At 49.1% G+C, this 15,741-nt stretch overlaps 1 protein-coding gene across 1 annotated transcript; it reads left to right on the forward strand.

Moving 5' to 3' along the window:
- Positions 743–9,096, forward strand: LOC8086297. Its single transcript, XM_002464830.2, has 5 exons — positions 743–1,167; positions 1,263–1,555; positions 1,666–1,810; positions 8,362–8,447; positions 8,603–9,096. Exons 2-5 carry the CDS (start codon positions 1,295–1,297, stop codon positions 8,723–8,725), a joined length of 615 nt encoding a protein of 204 aa, XP_002464875.1. The 5' UTR covers positions 743–1,167; positions 1,263–1,294; the 3' UTR covers positions 8,726–9,096.

The raw sequence follows: 15,741 nt of genomic DNA on the forward strand, positions 1-15,741 counted from the left end.
TCTTGCAGCCACCCGGGCTTCTTGGAATATAGCTAGCGTACTGGAAGATCAGGGCGATGGAGACAACTTCAGCTAGGTCGGGCTAAATCAGCTAGCCGCCAGGGGTTGTCGTACTCTATAGCGTCGTCGCTATGTCCTCGTCCTGGACGGAATCCATGTCACCGACGACTCCATCAAGCAGGCTTGCACCGCGGATCTCCAAGCGATGTGCAGAACCGAAAGATCGTGGCCTCCAACTTTCCGTGGGAAGAAAACGGTGGCGGCAGGGGAATCACGCGCGGGGCTATGCGATGCCAAGCACAATACACTGTTGATATATATGTCAAACCTGGTCAGGAATTTGCCAAGTTAACCAAAATGCAAAGCCCATTTGCTAAAACGTTGGATAAAAGTTTTTAAGTTTTTTTTTGCAAAATAAGAATAAGAATGCAAAGTCTATTTGCAAAACCATTGAAAATGCTTTAAAAATAATCTTTTACAAAAAGTACCATTTAAGTATGTTATAATTTGATATTATTTAATATTCTAATTTTAGAAAATATGACGGTGCAATCCAAATTAAATTCGGGTGATTCGTTTAGAAACAGTGGTGATAATTTTTTTTTGTACTTGCCCTGACGTCAGCCAGTTTGCTTTCCCCGGTTGGAGACTTGTAGACCTTGGCGTAGATATGATGGGCCGCGTGTGCTCTTAGGCCCAAAACTAAAAGGCCGAAGGCCGAAACGAGAAGCCTTTAAGCGACCGATTCTGTTCCAGTAGCCTCCATCTCCTCCGTCCTCCAGCTCGCTAGCCCGCCGGTTCTCCGGCGTAGGCCCTCCTCCTGTCCTCCATCCCCCGGCCTGCCGCCTCTGTAGATCGGCACCCGCGCGCCTCCCTCTCCCTCCTCTTTCGCTCGAGCGCCGCCAGTCGTGCCCCCGCCTCGTGCTCCCCTCCGGCGGCCGTGCCCGCTGCGTGCTCCCCTCCGGCGGCCGTGCGCGCAGACCTCCTTCCTTGACGTGGCCAAAATCCGGCGAGGGGCTCCTGCGGCCGAGATCTGGTGAGAGGGCACTTCGGTGGCGACGGCACGGAGGAGCGCGGCTGCCTTGGCGCCCTCGGCCCCGGTCTCGTCGTCTTCCCCGTCGACCCTGCCGCTAGCCAACCTGCGGGCGAGAATCGCACTGCCAAACGGTTAGCTTCCTCCCGCTTTGCTTCTTTGAAAATCAGCTTACCAAGAAATCTTAGCTTGGAATTGAAGCGTGGGGGGACTAAGCTGTTCCAAACAGGGCCTTAGCATCATCCTGCCGCGAAGCGAGCCATGGCGACGACCACCGCCGCGCCGGGTCTCGCCGTAGCAGCAACCGATCCCATCAGCTCCTTCCTCTCGTCCGCCGCCGCCTCCGTCGACCTGGACACCGATCTCCGGGACCTCGCCGCCGACCTCACCTCGGACCTCGCCGTCTCCTACCGCTCTCTGCGCGCCATTTGGTGTGCCACCTCGTCAGACACCCGCCCGCCGCTCCGCGACCTCCTCCAGGGCGCCGACTTTGTGCTGCCAAGTCCTAAGCCTCGTGAGAAGGTTCTCTCTCTGTGTCCTTGGTGGCACTGTCTGTCCCGGTCTGTGCGGAACGGCAAATGGTTGGGTTTTGATTCTGATTTGGCTTGGTCTGCCGTGCGGTTCGTTTGCAGAGCGATGAGCTAAAGGCGAGGCTGGAGAAGCTCCGGGAGATACAGGAGAGGAAGGAGTATGCTGAGCTTGTCAGGGACGTCGCCCCTCCCAGCAAGGACGAAGCTCCTGAGCCCTTCTCATCCTACAAGGATCAGATAGGATTCGGTACCTACCTAACTGCCCTATTTTCAAATTGCTCTATGCAGCCTATGTGGTAGCCTATTTGGCACAAAAGCATTTTTGGTTATGTACTATATGATGTCTAGAGTCGGAAGTTTGATGAATCTATTTTAATTTGTACACCATGTTTACTTTCTGTTTGTTGTTGGCTTTGGTGTGTACTGTAATTCCTTTATCTTGTTTGGGAATCCAGGGACGTTAAGGGAAAGCAGACTCCTTAAGTTTAAATTAGTGCTGGTGAAACTTGTAATCAAGTTTTCAGGATGGAGTAATCATGTAGGCCAATAGTAGTGAAATCATACAAATGTTTCTTCCCTAAATTGTACTGCTACACAAACCTGCAATGATTGCTATAATGCAAGAATTGTGCCTTTTCGAATTCAGAACTCTTTACTCCAATAAGCTTAATCAAGTACTGGGCTTGTGTGGTAGTGTCAGTAAGTACGAGTGGGATCAAACATTTTTGTGCCTATTTGCCGATGGGTTTAGAGTTTTACAATAAATCCCTCATTTTATTTTTAACCATAGCTAGCAAAAATGGTTTAAGTTTTTTTTTTGTGTAAACGTGTGAAAATTGTGGTTTATGACTCTTCAGAAATTCCCAAAAATAAGTTGGAACATGTATGCTGGATTCAGGTTTGACCTTGTTTCTGGTGCAACTAATCGAGCATTTTGGTTATTTACAATGTAATTGACTGAGGCTGAACCACTAAAGCTTGTTGGATCTACTTTAATTTCTGCACTTCTTTTATTTTCTTTCTAATTGTGGTTATGATGGGAACTGAAATTCCTTTAGCTTTGCTAATGGAACGGAAGGGTGTTATGCAAAATGGGACTTTTCATTGAACAGGTGTATGTGAAACTTGCAATGAAGTATCCAGGAAGTGTTAATAGACTAGTGGTAAATAAAAGCCTACGAACTTTGTACTGCATGCCACTGGTAATGAAATCATACAAATACGCTCTTGACTGAAATTTACTACTACACAAACCCATGGTGCACAATACAAATTGTGGAAATAGTTTGTCACTTAAAGTTAATGGTGCCTTTTCCATCTAAATGCTTTGCATTTCTAGAATCACTCTTCACATAACCATAATCATCAGTCACTTTCATTAAAAGGGGTGATTTTCTATCTGATTCACCTCTGCATCTTTTTAAGTACAATAATATTAGTTGAACCTTTGTTTTGGTTATATCAATCCAATGTATCATCATTGATAAATCCATATGCCCTAAAATAGAGGAAAACTTTTCTATATACAAAGTGATCGTAATGTTCTTTTTCCTACAAGTACATTTATCCTCTTAGGATGCCACTGTCATGTGGGGAAATACCTATACTAGGCGACGCAGGCAGCGCGATGTGCGCAGGGCTGCTGAGCGCGCTGAGCGCCTAGACAAGGAGATTGGCGCCAATATTGGCTAACCAGGCGAAGGAAGGTTTGGCCAGGAAAGTAGGGTCTTAGTTAAAGATATTATTTGGTTTAGAAAGATATTATCTGGTTTCCTAAAGTCTAGAAGATTAGTTTCCTTTCTGGTTGGGAGTCCAGGCTATAAAGCCTTGTAATCGGAGACCTTTTGGATCAAGCAGAATTAAACCTATCTCTTCCTCTCTCATCTCTCAAGCCGCCGGCCAGGGGGAATAACCCGACTAGCGAGGATCGACGAGGGGGCATAACCCCGCCAGTTATCACGGACCGAGGCTACGAGCTACGTAGCCGAGGCCCGGCGTCGCTGAGCGCGAACGCCCTTGACAACCTGGTATCACGGTTACGCCGATCCTCTTCAACCTCCCAATCCACCACAGCCGCCACCCAGCCAAGCCCGCCACCGTCCCCTGCGTCCTCCACTGCACCCACCCACCCCCTACCCACCATGGTCGATCCTACCATCGCCGATGTTGTCGAGATACTGAAATCCTTCAAGGAGGAGATATCCTCCATGAAGGCCGACATGATGGCTTTGAAGGAGAAGTCAGCTTCGTCTTCTGATAGCGCGGGCGGAGGGCCGCGCGACCTGGATCGTCCCCCCAAGTTCCAGAAGCTCGATTTCCCCTGTTTCGACGGCAAATCCGTCCCGCTGCTCTTCACCAACAAGTGTGAGTCGTACTTTCGGCAGCAGCGAACCTTGGTCGAGGAGCGCGTCTGGATGGCTTCGTACAACCTCGACGACGTGGCCCAGCTGTGGTTCATCCAGTTGCAGGAGGACGAGGGCACTCCTCCCTGGGGCCGATTCAAGGACCTCCACTTGAGGTTCGGGCCGCCCTTGCGCTCCGCTCCGCTCTTTGAGCTCGCGGAGTGCCGCCGCACGGGCAACGTGGAAGAATACTCCAATGGCTTTCAGACCCTGCTGCCGCGCGCTGGACGGTTGGAGGAGACCCAACGCGTTCAGCTCTACACCGGGTGGCTTCTTTCGCCTCTGAGCCACGCCGTTCGCATCCACAACCCAGAGACACTCGCCGCCGCGATGAGTCTCGTGCGCCAGGTCGAGCTAATGGAGTTGGATCGCGCCCAGCTCGCTCCCCCGCCACCCGCGCCACGTGCGCTGTTGGCTGGTCCAGCTCCTCGGCTGGCGATCAAGCCGGCTCCGGCACCCCTGGCGCTGCCCGCTCCCGCGCAGGCCCTGCCGGCGCTCCCAGCTCCACCGCCCAGGGGCACGCCCAACCAGGCCAAGCGGCTGTCAATCGAGGAACAGGCAGAACGCTGTCGCTTAGGCCTTTGCTACAATTGCAATGAGCCGTATTCCCGAGGTCACAACCGGGTCTGCCGCCGCATCTTCTTCATTGGACGTGTCGAGCTCGAGGATGAGGAGCCTGCACCCGACGACACCGAGCCAGCCGCACCAGTGTTCTCCCTTCGCGCCGTCACGGGTATGCCCATCTGTGATACTATGTAGGTACAGGTGGCCGTGGGCGATGTCATCCTCACTGCTCTCCTCGACACGGGCTCTACTCACAATTTCATCGCCGAGACCGCTGCAACTCGCACCGGCCTCCAAGTCTTCTCTGACCCGCGCCTCACCGCCACCGTCGCCAATGGTGAACGGATCTCATGCCCTGGCGTGCTGCGACAGGCGCCGATTGTCATCGACGGCGAGGAATTCTGCGTCGACCTCTACGTCCTACCCCTCGCCGGCTATGATCTAGTCCTGGGCACGCAGTGGCTGGTGACCCTGGGACGGATCGAGTGGGACTTCACCGCGCGTACCCTGTCATTCACACGCCAGGACAGACGGGTGTGCTGGTCTGACGTGGCCACGCCCACGCCGCCCCTCAGCGCCACCGTTTTGGCCCCCGACGACCCTCCTGGACGAGCTCCGGCTCGCCTTTGGGAGCCTCTTCGCCGAGCCAGCAGGACTGCCCCCGCAGCGTGCCCGCGACCACAACATTGTCCTCAAGCTGGGCGCGCTGCCGGTGGCTGTCCGGCCGTACCGGTACCCCGCTGCGCACAAAGATGAATTGGAGCGGCAATGCGCAGCCATGATGGAGCAAGGCATCGTGCGGCGCAGCGACTCCGCGTTCTCGTCCCCGGTCCTCCTCGTCAAGAAGCCGGACGGGTCGTGGCGCTTCTGCGTTGACTACAGGGCGCTCAACGCGCTCACTGTCAAAGACGCGTTCCCCATCCCCGTGGTCGACGAGCTGTTGGATGAGCTCCACAGGGCCTGCTACTTCACCAAGCTCGACCTCCGCTCGGGCTATCATCAAGTCCGCATGAGGCTGGGGGACATCCACAAGACGGCGTTCCGCACACACGACGGCCTCTACGAGTTCCTGGTCATGGCCTTTGGGCTGTGCAATGCCCCAGCCACGTTCCAGGCATTGATGAATGATGTTCTTCGCCCGTTCCTCCGTCGTTTTGTGCTGGTGTTCTTTGATGATATTTTGATTTACAGTAACACATGGGCTGACCACGTGCGTCATCTTCGCGCGGTCTTCGACGAGCTGCAGCGCCACAAGCTCTTCCTCAACCGCTCCAAGTGCGCGTTCGCTGCATCGTCAGTCGCGTACCTCGGCCACGTCGTCTCCGCTGCTGACCATCGCAGCGCCTCTCACCGCCCTTCTCAAAAAGGACGGCTTCTCGTGGTCCGCGGAGGCCTCTGCAGCGTTCGTCGCCCTCAAGGACGCAGTGACCTCGGCGCCGGTGCTCGCCATGCCGGACTTCTTCAAGCCCTTCACCGTCGAGTGCGATGCGTCGTCGCACGGGTTCGGGGCGGTGTTGGTCCAGGAGGGCCATCCCATTGCCTTCTTCAGCCGCCCCGTGGCACCACGACACCGAGCTCTCAATGCCTATGAACGCGAGCTCATCGGTCTTGTCCACGCCGTTCGCCACTGGAGACCGTACTTATGGGGACGCCGTTTTACCGTCAAGACCGACCATTACAGCCTCAAGTACCTGCTGGATCAACGCTTGTCAACCATTCCTCAGCATCACTGGGTCGGCAAGCTCCTAGGCTTCGATTTCGCGGTGGAGTACAAGCCTGGGCACTCGAACGCAGTGGCTGATGCCCTCTCGCGCCGGGATACCGCCGAGGAGGGCGCGGTTCTGGTGCTGTCGGCGCCCCGCTTCGACTTCGTGCAGCGACTGCGCCAGGCACACGTGACCGATCCAGCCCTCGTCGCGCTCCAGCAGGAGATCAGCGCAGGCGCACAGGTGCTACCGTGGGCACTGTCCGAGGGGCTAGACACGTACAGCGGGCGGCTGTACCTTCCACCGGCCTCCCCCTTGCTGCAGGAGGCCCTGCGCGCCGTTCACGAGGAGGGCCATGAGGGCGTACAGCGTACGCTGCACCGGATCCGTCGCGACTTTCACTTCCCTAATATGAAGACTGTGGTGCAGGACTCTGTACGCGCCTGCTCCGTGTGCTAGTGCCACAAGTCAGAGCATCTCCACCCGGCCGGGCTCCTGCTACCGCTGCCAGTGCCACAGGGTGTCTGGTCCAACATCGCCATGGACTTTGTCGAGGCCCTTCTCCGCGTTCGGGGCAAGTCTGTCATCCTCACGGTCGTCGACAGATTCAGCAAGTATTGCCACTTCATTCCTCTGGCGCATCCGTATTCAGCGGAAGGGGTGGCCCAAGCGTTCTTCGCGGACGTCGTCAGGCTGCACGACATTCCTCAGTCCATCGTGTCCGACCGCGACACGGTGTTCACGTCCAACTTTTGGCGCGAGTTGATGCGCTTGAGCGGCACCAAGCTCCAGATGTCGACAGCTTTCCACCCCCAGAGGGACGGGCAGTCCGAATCAGCTAACAGAGTGATCATCATGTATTTACGTTGCTTGACTGGTGAGTGGTGACAGACCTCGTGACTGGCTGCGCTGGCTTCCGTGGGCGGAGTACGTCTTCAACACCGCCTTCCAGTCTTCACTCCGCGACTCACCGTTCCGTGTCGTATATGGCCGGGACCCCCCGTCCATTCGGTCCTACGAATCGGGTGAAACGCGGGTCGCTGCTGCGGCTCGGACCATGGAGGAGCGCACCGAGTTCATAGCAGACGTCAGACACCGTCTCGAACAAGCCCAGGTGGTCCAGAAGCGCCACTACGATCGGGCTCATCGGCCGGTCACTTATCTGGTGGGTGACTGGGCACTTCTTCGCCTACGGCAGCGGCCGGCTGCTTCCCTATCTGCGGCTACAGCAGGCAAGCTGAAGCCCAAGTTCTACGGGCCGTATCGCGTGGTGGAGCTCATCAACGAAGTGGCCGTCCGCCTCGACCTGCCGCCCCAAGCTCGCCTCCACGACGTCTTCCACGTGGGTCTTCTTAAGAAATACCACGGCGACCCGCCAGCAGTTCCACCACCTCTTCCCCCACTCCGCAACGGGGCAGTGGTGCTAGAACCCGAGCAGGCGGTAAAGACGCGGCTGGCTCGTGGTGTGCGTCAGGTGCTCATCAAGTGGAAAGGTGCTTCGCCGGCTTCAGCCACCTGGGAAGATGTCGACGCCTTCCGCGCTTTGTACCCGTAGTTCCAGCTCGAGGACGAGCTGCCTCTCGAGGAGGGGAGAGATGTCATGTGGGGAAATACCTATACTATGCGACGCAGGCAGCGCGATGTGCGCAGGGCTGCTAAGCGCCTGGCCAAGGAGATTGGCGCCAATAGTGGCTAACCAGGCGAAGGAAGGTTTGGCCAGGAAAGTAGGGTCTTAGTTAGAAAGATATTATTTGGTTTAGAAAGATATTATCTGGTTTCCTAAAGTCTAGAAGATTAGTTTCCTTTCTGGTTGGGAGTCCAGGCTATAAAGCCTTGTAATCGGAGACCTTTTGGATCAAGCAGAATTAAACCTATCTCTTCCTCTCTCATCTCTCAAGCCGCCAGCCAGGGGGAATAACCCGACCAGCGAGGATCGGCGAGGGGGCATAACCCCGCCAGTTATATCACGGACTGAGGCTACGAGCTACGTAGCCGAGGCCCGGCGTCGCTGAGCGCGAACGCCCTTGACAGCCACACAGTCTATATCTGAGCTTAGGCTGCTAGGATTTTCTTTTATGTTTTGTATGGTTTTCAATGACCAATTGACTTCTCTTCTTCTTTTTCAGGTCTGCATGTCGTGGTTATTATGTTCACAGGTTATTTGGTAGGATTTTCTATGTTCAAAGCTCTGTTCAACAATAGTGCTGTACTGGTAAGTTCATTAGGGTCATTTCTTCTAGGGTTGTAGTATCTTGTACATTCAACGGGAAAGGCCAAATAATTTTGCCTTCCTCTGTAGTTGCTAATTTGTTTGCCACATCCTGGTAAGATTAAACCTCACAGATTAACCTTATCATGTTTTTTTAGAGTGCTGCTGGAGGTATCTTAGGATTAGTTGGTGGCATGCTGGTGGAGACCGTTCTCTTCATCATCAGATCATCGAGTAAAGAGTTGGCCTCCTCTGTTCCAAGATCAAAGAAAGATCAGTAGACGCTTGAAATGCTATCGTCAGTAGGAAGTATATGGAGCATTTGTTTGGGTTTAAAAATGCAATTAATCGAATATAGGTAATTGACATCCAGTTTCAATTTGCATCAAGAAGGAATAGGGCAGAGGGATTTGACTATTTTTAGCTGCCCAGAAGTTTGTATCTCGCCCAGTGACAGGCATGATGATCGTTGAAGAACATGTACCCACGGGAAGTAAGTAAATACAAGAGGATATTATGCTTAAGTACAATTGAAGAGTATATTGGCTTGAAATTTTGTAGTTAAAAGTTGTTATTTTTGCATGTGAGGTTTTTGTGTATAAACATATATATGGTATCCTAAGATTTTTCTCAGATTTCCTTTTTTTTACCATAGCATTTTGAGTAAATTGAAATGCAAATTTCGTTGGTATTTCCGTGACTGTTCATTTAGCTAGTTCGACATTTGTATAGGATTGAAGAAAGATGACGAATACTGAGGAGATACAAGATAAATATGATCATTTTTTTATTTCTACATTTTTATTTTGGAAAACAAGACAAACATGGAATCGATTTCTGTCCACCTCATGTCTTATCCTTTAGATCTTGAAAGCATCTAGACCTCTAATGAGTTTTAGTGATTAATGACATTGTTGATTACCATAACTAATGTGTGTTTTGCGGCGGCAAAGTCATTTGAGCTAGGTCATGGTAATGATGATCGATGGACTCGGACGCTCATGTCTACTTAATGGTGGAAATCGTTTCAGTTTTCAAAGGATTGTTGGACATCGTCAAGAATAGACTAGGTTTAAGTGCTATTTGAAGTTGAAGGACAATTAGAGTAGTTTAGAACTTTGTTTTTCTTTTAACCGTAATATTAAGGGGGCATTGAACGAGGAGCTTGACCAAGACAAGGCTTTAGGTTTAGGTGTGGTGCACACTATACATCTAGCACTAGGCAGCTCAGAGGAAGTCATTAGATCGAGAGAATCAAACTTTGTTTTGGAAAGTTCGCGATTCGATGAAGTGTTAATTGTTTAGGAGCATCGGACGTTAGTACCGGACGCCATAGTACTATAGTGTTACTGTTGGCGCGTCCGGTGTATGCTGGAGTCGAGCCAGTGCGCCGAGTGCCTAGGGTTAGGCACTGGACGCACACATCGAACCCTACAGAGTGCGTCTGTTCCCTTACCCAGAGAGGGTTGCAAATCGCGTTTCTCACCGGACGAGACTTGAATGAGACACCGGATGATCATACGTGCGTCCGGTGTGAGAAGGTTTGCAAGTACATCTAGTCGTTAAGGTTGCACCGAACTCTGCGGAGTGCGTCCGGTGCAACATAAAGAGTGTCCGGTGCACTCGTTTTTTGTTGAATTTGAGTGGCCGGCCTTTGAACTTGATGGAGAGTATTTATACTCCTCCACCTCGTCTAAGAGAGCTCTTGCCCATTTGTTCAGTGGAGAAATACCTTGTGGTGTAAGAGAGAAGTAAGAGCCTAGAGAGGATTGAGAATTGTGAGATTTCTTGAGTGAATCTTTCTCTAGTGAGTTCTAAGAGTTCAAGTGTGCATCCACCACTCTCTAGTGCCTTGTTTGGGTCATGTGAGAGTTCTTTGCTTGTTACTCTAGGTGATCGCCATCACCTAGATGCAGTGGTGATTGGAGGCACGAAGATCACCTGGAGGTCTTGTGGGTGGCTCGTGTCAAGCTTGTGAGCGGTTGTGCGCGTACCGTGACAGAGTGTCGAAGAATCAGCCCGTAGAGAGCACTTAGTCCTTGCGTGGACCAAGGGGGAGCAAGGCCCTTGCGCGGGTGCTCCAACGAGGACTAGTGGAGAGTGGTGACTCTTCGATACCTTGGCAAAACATCGCTGTTCCTCTTCCTCTCATCCTTTACATTCTAGCATTTTCTTTGAGCACTTTACATTTTTAGAATTGCCATGCTAGATTAGGATTGGAACTAGTTTGTAAAACTTTTATCCGGTAGCTCTAGAACACACTTAGACACAAGGGTTGAATTGGTGCTTATAGGTTGCTTAAATTTTTAGAGAAGCCCAATTCACCCCTTCTCTTGGGTGTCTTGATCCTTTCAATTGGTATCGGAGCCTAGTGCTCATAAATTAGGCTTCACCGGCTAGAGAAAAATGTCTCACAGGGATGGACCACCACCCATGTTCGAGGGTGACGACTTTTCGTATTGGAAAATACGGATGGAGTCATACCTCGAGGATTGCGATGTCAAGTGCCTAAAAGCCGTGACCGAAGGATTCACTCCTCCGGCTGAGGAGACCGCTCTTACTCCACTTGAGCAAGAGAACGAAAAGTGGAATGCAAAGGCCAAAAACCACATTTTTATAGGTCTTTGCAAAGACGTGTTCAACCGTGTGCGAAACCATAAAGACGCCCATGAATTATGGACCGAAGTTTGTGCGCTCCATGAGGGAACTAAGAGCGAGCGTGAGGAGCGCTTTTATTTTGTTATGCACAAGCTTAATACTTTTGAGATGCTTCCAAAATAAGATGCTAATGAAGAGGAGCTAAATTGACTTGGACTCAACAAGATGAGCCCGACGGATGTGGCGAGGAAGATACTATGTCCTTCCCATTGATAAATATGGGCACATAGTCACCGTGCTTCATCAAGGAGATCTCTCAACCGCCACGCCAACATTCATCTTGGGAAAGATCAATGCTCATGAGATGTATGTGCACATCAACCCCCAAGATAGCTCCTCATCATCGAAGAAAGAGAAGAATGACTTGGCTCTCAAGGCCTCTCACAAGGGCAACTCCAAGAAGATTGAAGTTGAATTATCAACTCAAGTGATGATGACACCACCATTGCTCTCATGGTGAGAAGAACCACCAAGATGCTAAAGAAGCTAAATAAGAATGGAGTCAACTTCGACTGCAAGAAGAATAAGTTCTTCACAAGTAGCAAGAGAAAGCCCATCTCTGAGATGGATTGCTATAATTGTGGTGAACTTGGTCATCTTGCTCACCAATATCCTAAACCCAATAAAGACAAATACAAGAAGGGCAAAGACCAAGATGACTCTAGTGATGATGAGAAGAATGACAAAAAGTCATACAAGAAGAAAGGTGGCAAGAAGGATTACCACAAGAAGAAGAATGACAAGGCATACATTGTTGGTTATTAGCTCACTGACATTGAAAGCTCAAGTGGTGATTCCTCAGGCAATGAGAGTGATGATGAGAAGGTGGCCGCCATTGCTATTGATGCTTCATCTCCATCATCTTCACCACTGTTTTCATCCTCTATACATCTATGCCTCATGGCTAAGGGTGACCGGAAGGTACAAAGTGAGGATGAGAGTAGTGAGAGTGATAGTGAGTTTGAAACACCTTCTTGTGATGAGCTTGTGAACTTGCTAAACAAATGCTCTAAAATCATAAGAAAAACATGAAGTGAAAATGAAAAACTTGAAAATGATGAATCTCTTCTTGCAAAAATTAAGTCTAGTGATGAGCTTATAGATCAAAATGAGATCATGGCCACTAAACTCAAGAAGCTCAAAATCTTTTTAAAAGAGTTCAAAGAAAAACATGATAAACTTGAGAGTGTGCATGATGAGCTCATTACTAAACATAGAGTGTTGAAGGAAGAGTTCACAACTCTAAAAGTGAACAATGACAACCTTGAGCTAGCTTATGATCTTGCTATCAATGAACCACATGTTGCTACTAACCATGTGATGGATTATGAGGATGCTACGCTAGCTAGGAAACAAAATTTTGACCTCATAAACAAGGATCAACTGCAAGTTATAGATCACGGGATTACCACTAGACGCGCAGATGCAGCGAAAGCGACTCGGTGTAGTAGTGTGCGTAGTAGCAGTGCCGTGCAGTTGCGTGGTCGTCCACCACGCTAATCCCTCTCCTGCGGTTCGTCCTTGTGCTCCAGATGCAGCACCTCTGAGGTATCCCACACGTGCGGGGAAGAAGCGTTGCGCCTCCGGACTGCTAGGTCCGCGAGGAGCAAAAGGCACAAGCGTGGGTGAACGGCGGCGGCTGCCTAATGGCGTGGGATGAACCCTGGTCGCGTCCCCTCCCTCTTTTATATAGGCGTCCTCCAATCAGCCCCTAATCGGGGGCCCAATTAGGAACCCTAAGCCTTGTCTAATTTGGGTCCAACCCGAATTAGGTTTCCAGCCCTTTAAGCGTGCGACCCTATGGGTTCACGTACATATAGATATGGGCCGAGTACTCCTACTCGCCAATAGTTGACAGCGACCTCTAATAAGACGTGACAACTCCTATACGTACACAAAGATCATATCAGACGAACCACTACATACATATACATGTTATTCCCTTGCCACACGATATTTGGTTCAACTCGTGGGTTAACACTTAACCCAAGCACGACCATGCATTTGTTGATCCAATCACTTGAGTGATCCAGTGATATCTCTCTCACTTAGAGAGGGGCAAGTTCCATCTTGATCATCTATGTCTCACAACATGTTCCCCGACAAACCCGAAGACCACCTTTATAACTACCCTGTAACGGAGTAGCGTTTAATAGTCCCTAAGTAGGTCGTTTCACATCTTGAGAACATACGACAATCTCAGGTCTAAGGACATAACATATATGTTGTATAAAGAGATAATAAGAACATCTCATGTTGGGTCAGTCCAGCCCCATGTCATACATGTGTCCAATCTCATGTTTAATAGTCCCTAAGTTTGACATCTCTATGTCTATGACTTGTGAAACAAAGTCATCAACTAGTACTTGTGCTAATCTAATGTTCATGTGTATCCTTACACGAACTCTGATCAGGGACAACTTTAGAATAACCATACAAGTAAAAGAGTTTCACAAACAATTCACATAATTGTTAATCAATACAAGTTTGTCTACAATGGATATTCACTGAACTCATAATATATGCCATGGATACAATCGTAATTTCATCTCTATGATTACCTCTAGGGCATATTCCCAACAGTCTCCCACTTGCACTAGAGTTAATCTCTAAGATATCTAATACCCATAGACCTCAAGTGTGCCTCATGCTTAGGCTATGGAAGAGCCTTTGTCAAAGGATCTGCAATATTCAAATTCGTATGTATCTTGCACATCTTAATTTCACCTCGCCTAATGAACTCTCGAATGAGGTGAAACTTCCGCAGCACATGTTTGTTCTTCTAGTGATTCCTAGGCTCCTTAGCCTGTGCAATCGCCCCATTGTTGTCACAATGTAGATTCAATGGGCTCGATGCATTCAGAAACACACCAAGCTCAATGAGGAACCTCCTCATCCAAACACCTTCGTTCACAGTTTCAGAAGTTGCGATGTACTCGGCCTCTATTGTAGAGTCGGCCACTGTCGCCTACTTGAAACTTTTCTAGCTTACTGCACCACCATTTATCGTGAACACAAAACCTGATTGAGATTGTGAATCATCTGTGTCAGTTTAGAAGCTAGCATCGGTGTAACCATTTACAACGAGCTCCTCCTCACCTCCATAGATTAGGAACACATCTTTAGTCCTTCTCAAGTACTTAAGAATGGCTTTAACAAGTGTCCAGTGACTTTCACCTGGATTATTTTGGTACCTGCTCGCAACACTTAGAGCATATGAGACATCTGGGCGAGTACATATCATGGCATACATGATGGAACCAACTGCCGAAGCGTATGGAACCTTACTCATGCGTTTCGCTCTTCATCTGATGAAGGACACTGCTTATCGCTAAAACGCATACCATGCGACATAGGCAAGAACCCTCTTTTAGATTGTTCCATGTTGAACCGTTTCAACACCTTTTCTATATATGTATCTTGGCTTAATCCTATTAGCCTTTTGGACCTATCTCTATAGATCTTAATGTCCAAAATGTATGTTGCTTCTCCTAAATCCTTCATAGAAAAACTATTATTCAGTGAAGTCTTTACTGATTGCAACATTGGAATGTCATTCCCAATCAATAATATGTCATCTACATATAAGATTAGAAATACAACAGCGCTCCCACTTTCCTTCTTGTATACACAAGGTTCTTCTTCATTCTGATGAAAGCCAAAACTTTTGACCACTTCATCAAAACGAATATTCCAACTCCGAGATGCTTGCTTTAATCCATAAATGGATTTCTTAAGCTTGCATATTTTTCTAGCATTATTAGGATCAACAAAACCTTCGGGCTGTATCATATACACGTCCTCTTCCAAATATCCATTTAGAAAGGCTGTTTTAACATCCATTTGCCATATCTCATAATCAAAATATGCAGGAGTTGCTAGAATGATCCGGATAGATTTAAGCATTGCTACTAGCGAGAAAGTCTCGTCGTAGTCAATTCCTTGAACTTGCCTAAAACCCTTTGCGACAAGTCGAGCTTTATAGATGTGAACATTTCCATCCATATCCTTTTTCTTTTTATAGATCCATTTGCACTCTATGGGTCTAACCCCATCAGGCGGATCAACCAAGTTCCAAACTTGATTGTCTCCCATGGAATCTATCTCGGATCTCATGACACTTTGGCATTTCTCAGAATCTGGGTCCATCATTGCTTCTGCGTAATTTGTAGGTTCGTCATCGTCTAACAATAACAATTCCCCCCGCAATTCGCGAAGTCTTGCTGATCTTCATGGTTGTGGTGGTGTTTCTACTTCCACGGGCGTCTCAACTTGTTCTGCTACGTTAGCATCGCTCATAGAGTCATTCCCAACTGGTTCATCTTAAACTTCTTCAAGATAAACCTTTTGTCCATTTTCTCCCTTTTGAGAAACTCTTTCTCTAAGAAAACACCGTTTTGAGTAACAAACACTTTGCTCTTTGTCCGGTTATAGACATAATACCCTAAAGTTTCCTTTGGGTATCCCACAAAAAAGCACTTGTCTGATTTTGGTGTTAGTTTATCTGATATAAGTCGTTTGACATAAACTTCACAACCCCAAATTTTCAGAAAAGACAAACTGGGACACTTACCAATCCACATCTCATATGGTATCTTAACTACAGACTTAGATGGTACCCTGTTTAAAGTGAAAGCGG

The sequence above is a fragment of the Sorghum bicolor genome, chromosome 1, assembly GCF_000003195.3.
Source record: "Sorghum bicolor cultivar BTx623 chromosome 1, Sorghum_bicolor_NCBIv3, whole genome shotgun sequence".
Classification (NCBI taxonomy): Eukaryota; Viridiplantae; Streptophyta; class Magnoliopsida; order Poales; family Poaceae; genus Sorghum; species Sorghum bicolor.

What these genes read in the sequence shown, in the direction of transcription:
- LOC8086297 (XM_002464830.2), top strand. Translation starts at nt 1,295, where the DNA reads ATGGCGACGACCACCGCCGCGCCGGGTCTCGCCGTAGCAGCAACCGAT. An exon ending in GTCCTAAGCCTCGTGAGAAG is followed by an intron (nt 1,556 to 1,665) that starts GTTCTCTCTCTG and finishes GTTCGTTTGCAG; the next exon opens with AGCGATGAGCTAAAGGCGAG. An exon ending in CAAGGATCAGATAGGATTCG is followed by an intron (nt 1,811 to 8,361) that starts GTACCTACCTAA and finishes CTTCTTTTTCAG; the next exon opens with GTCTGCATGTCGTGGTTATT.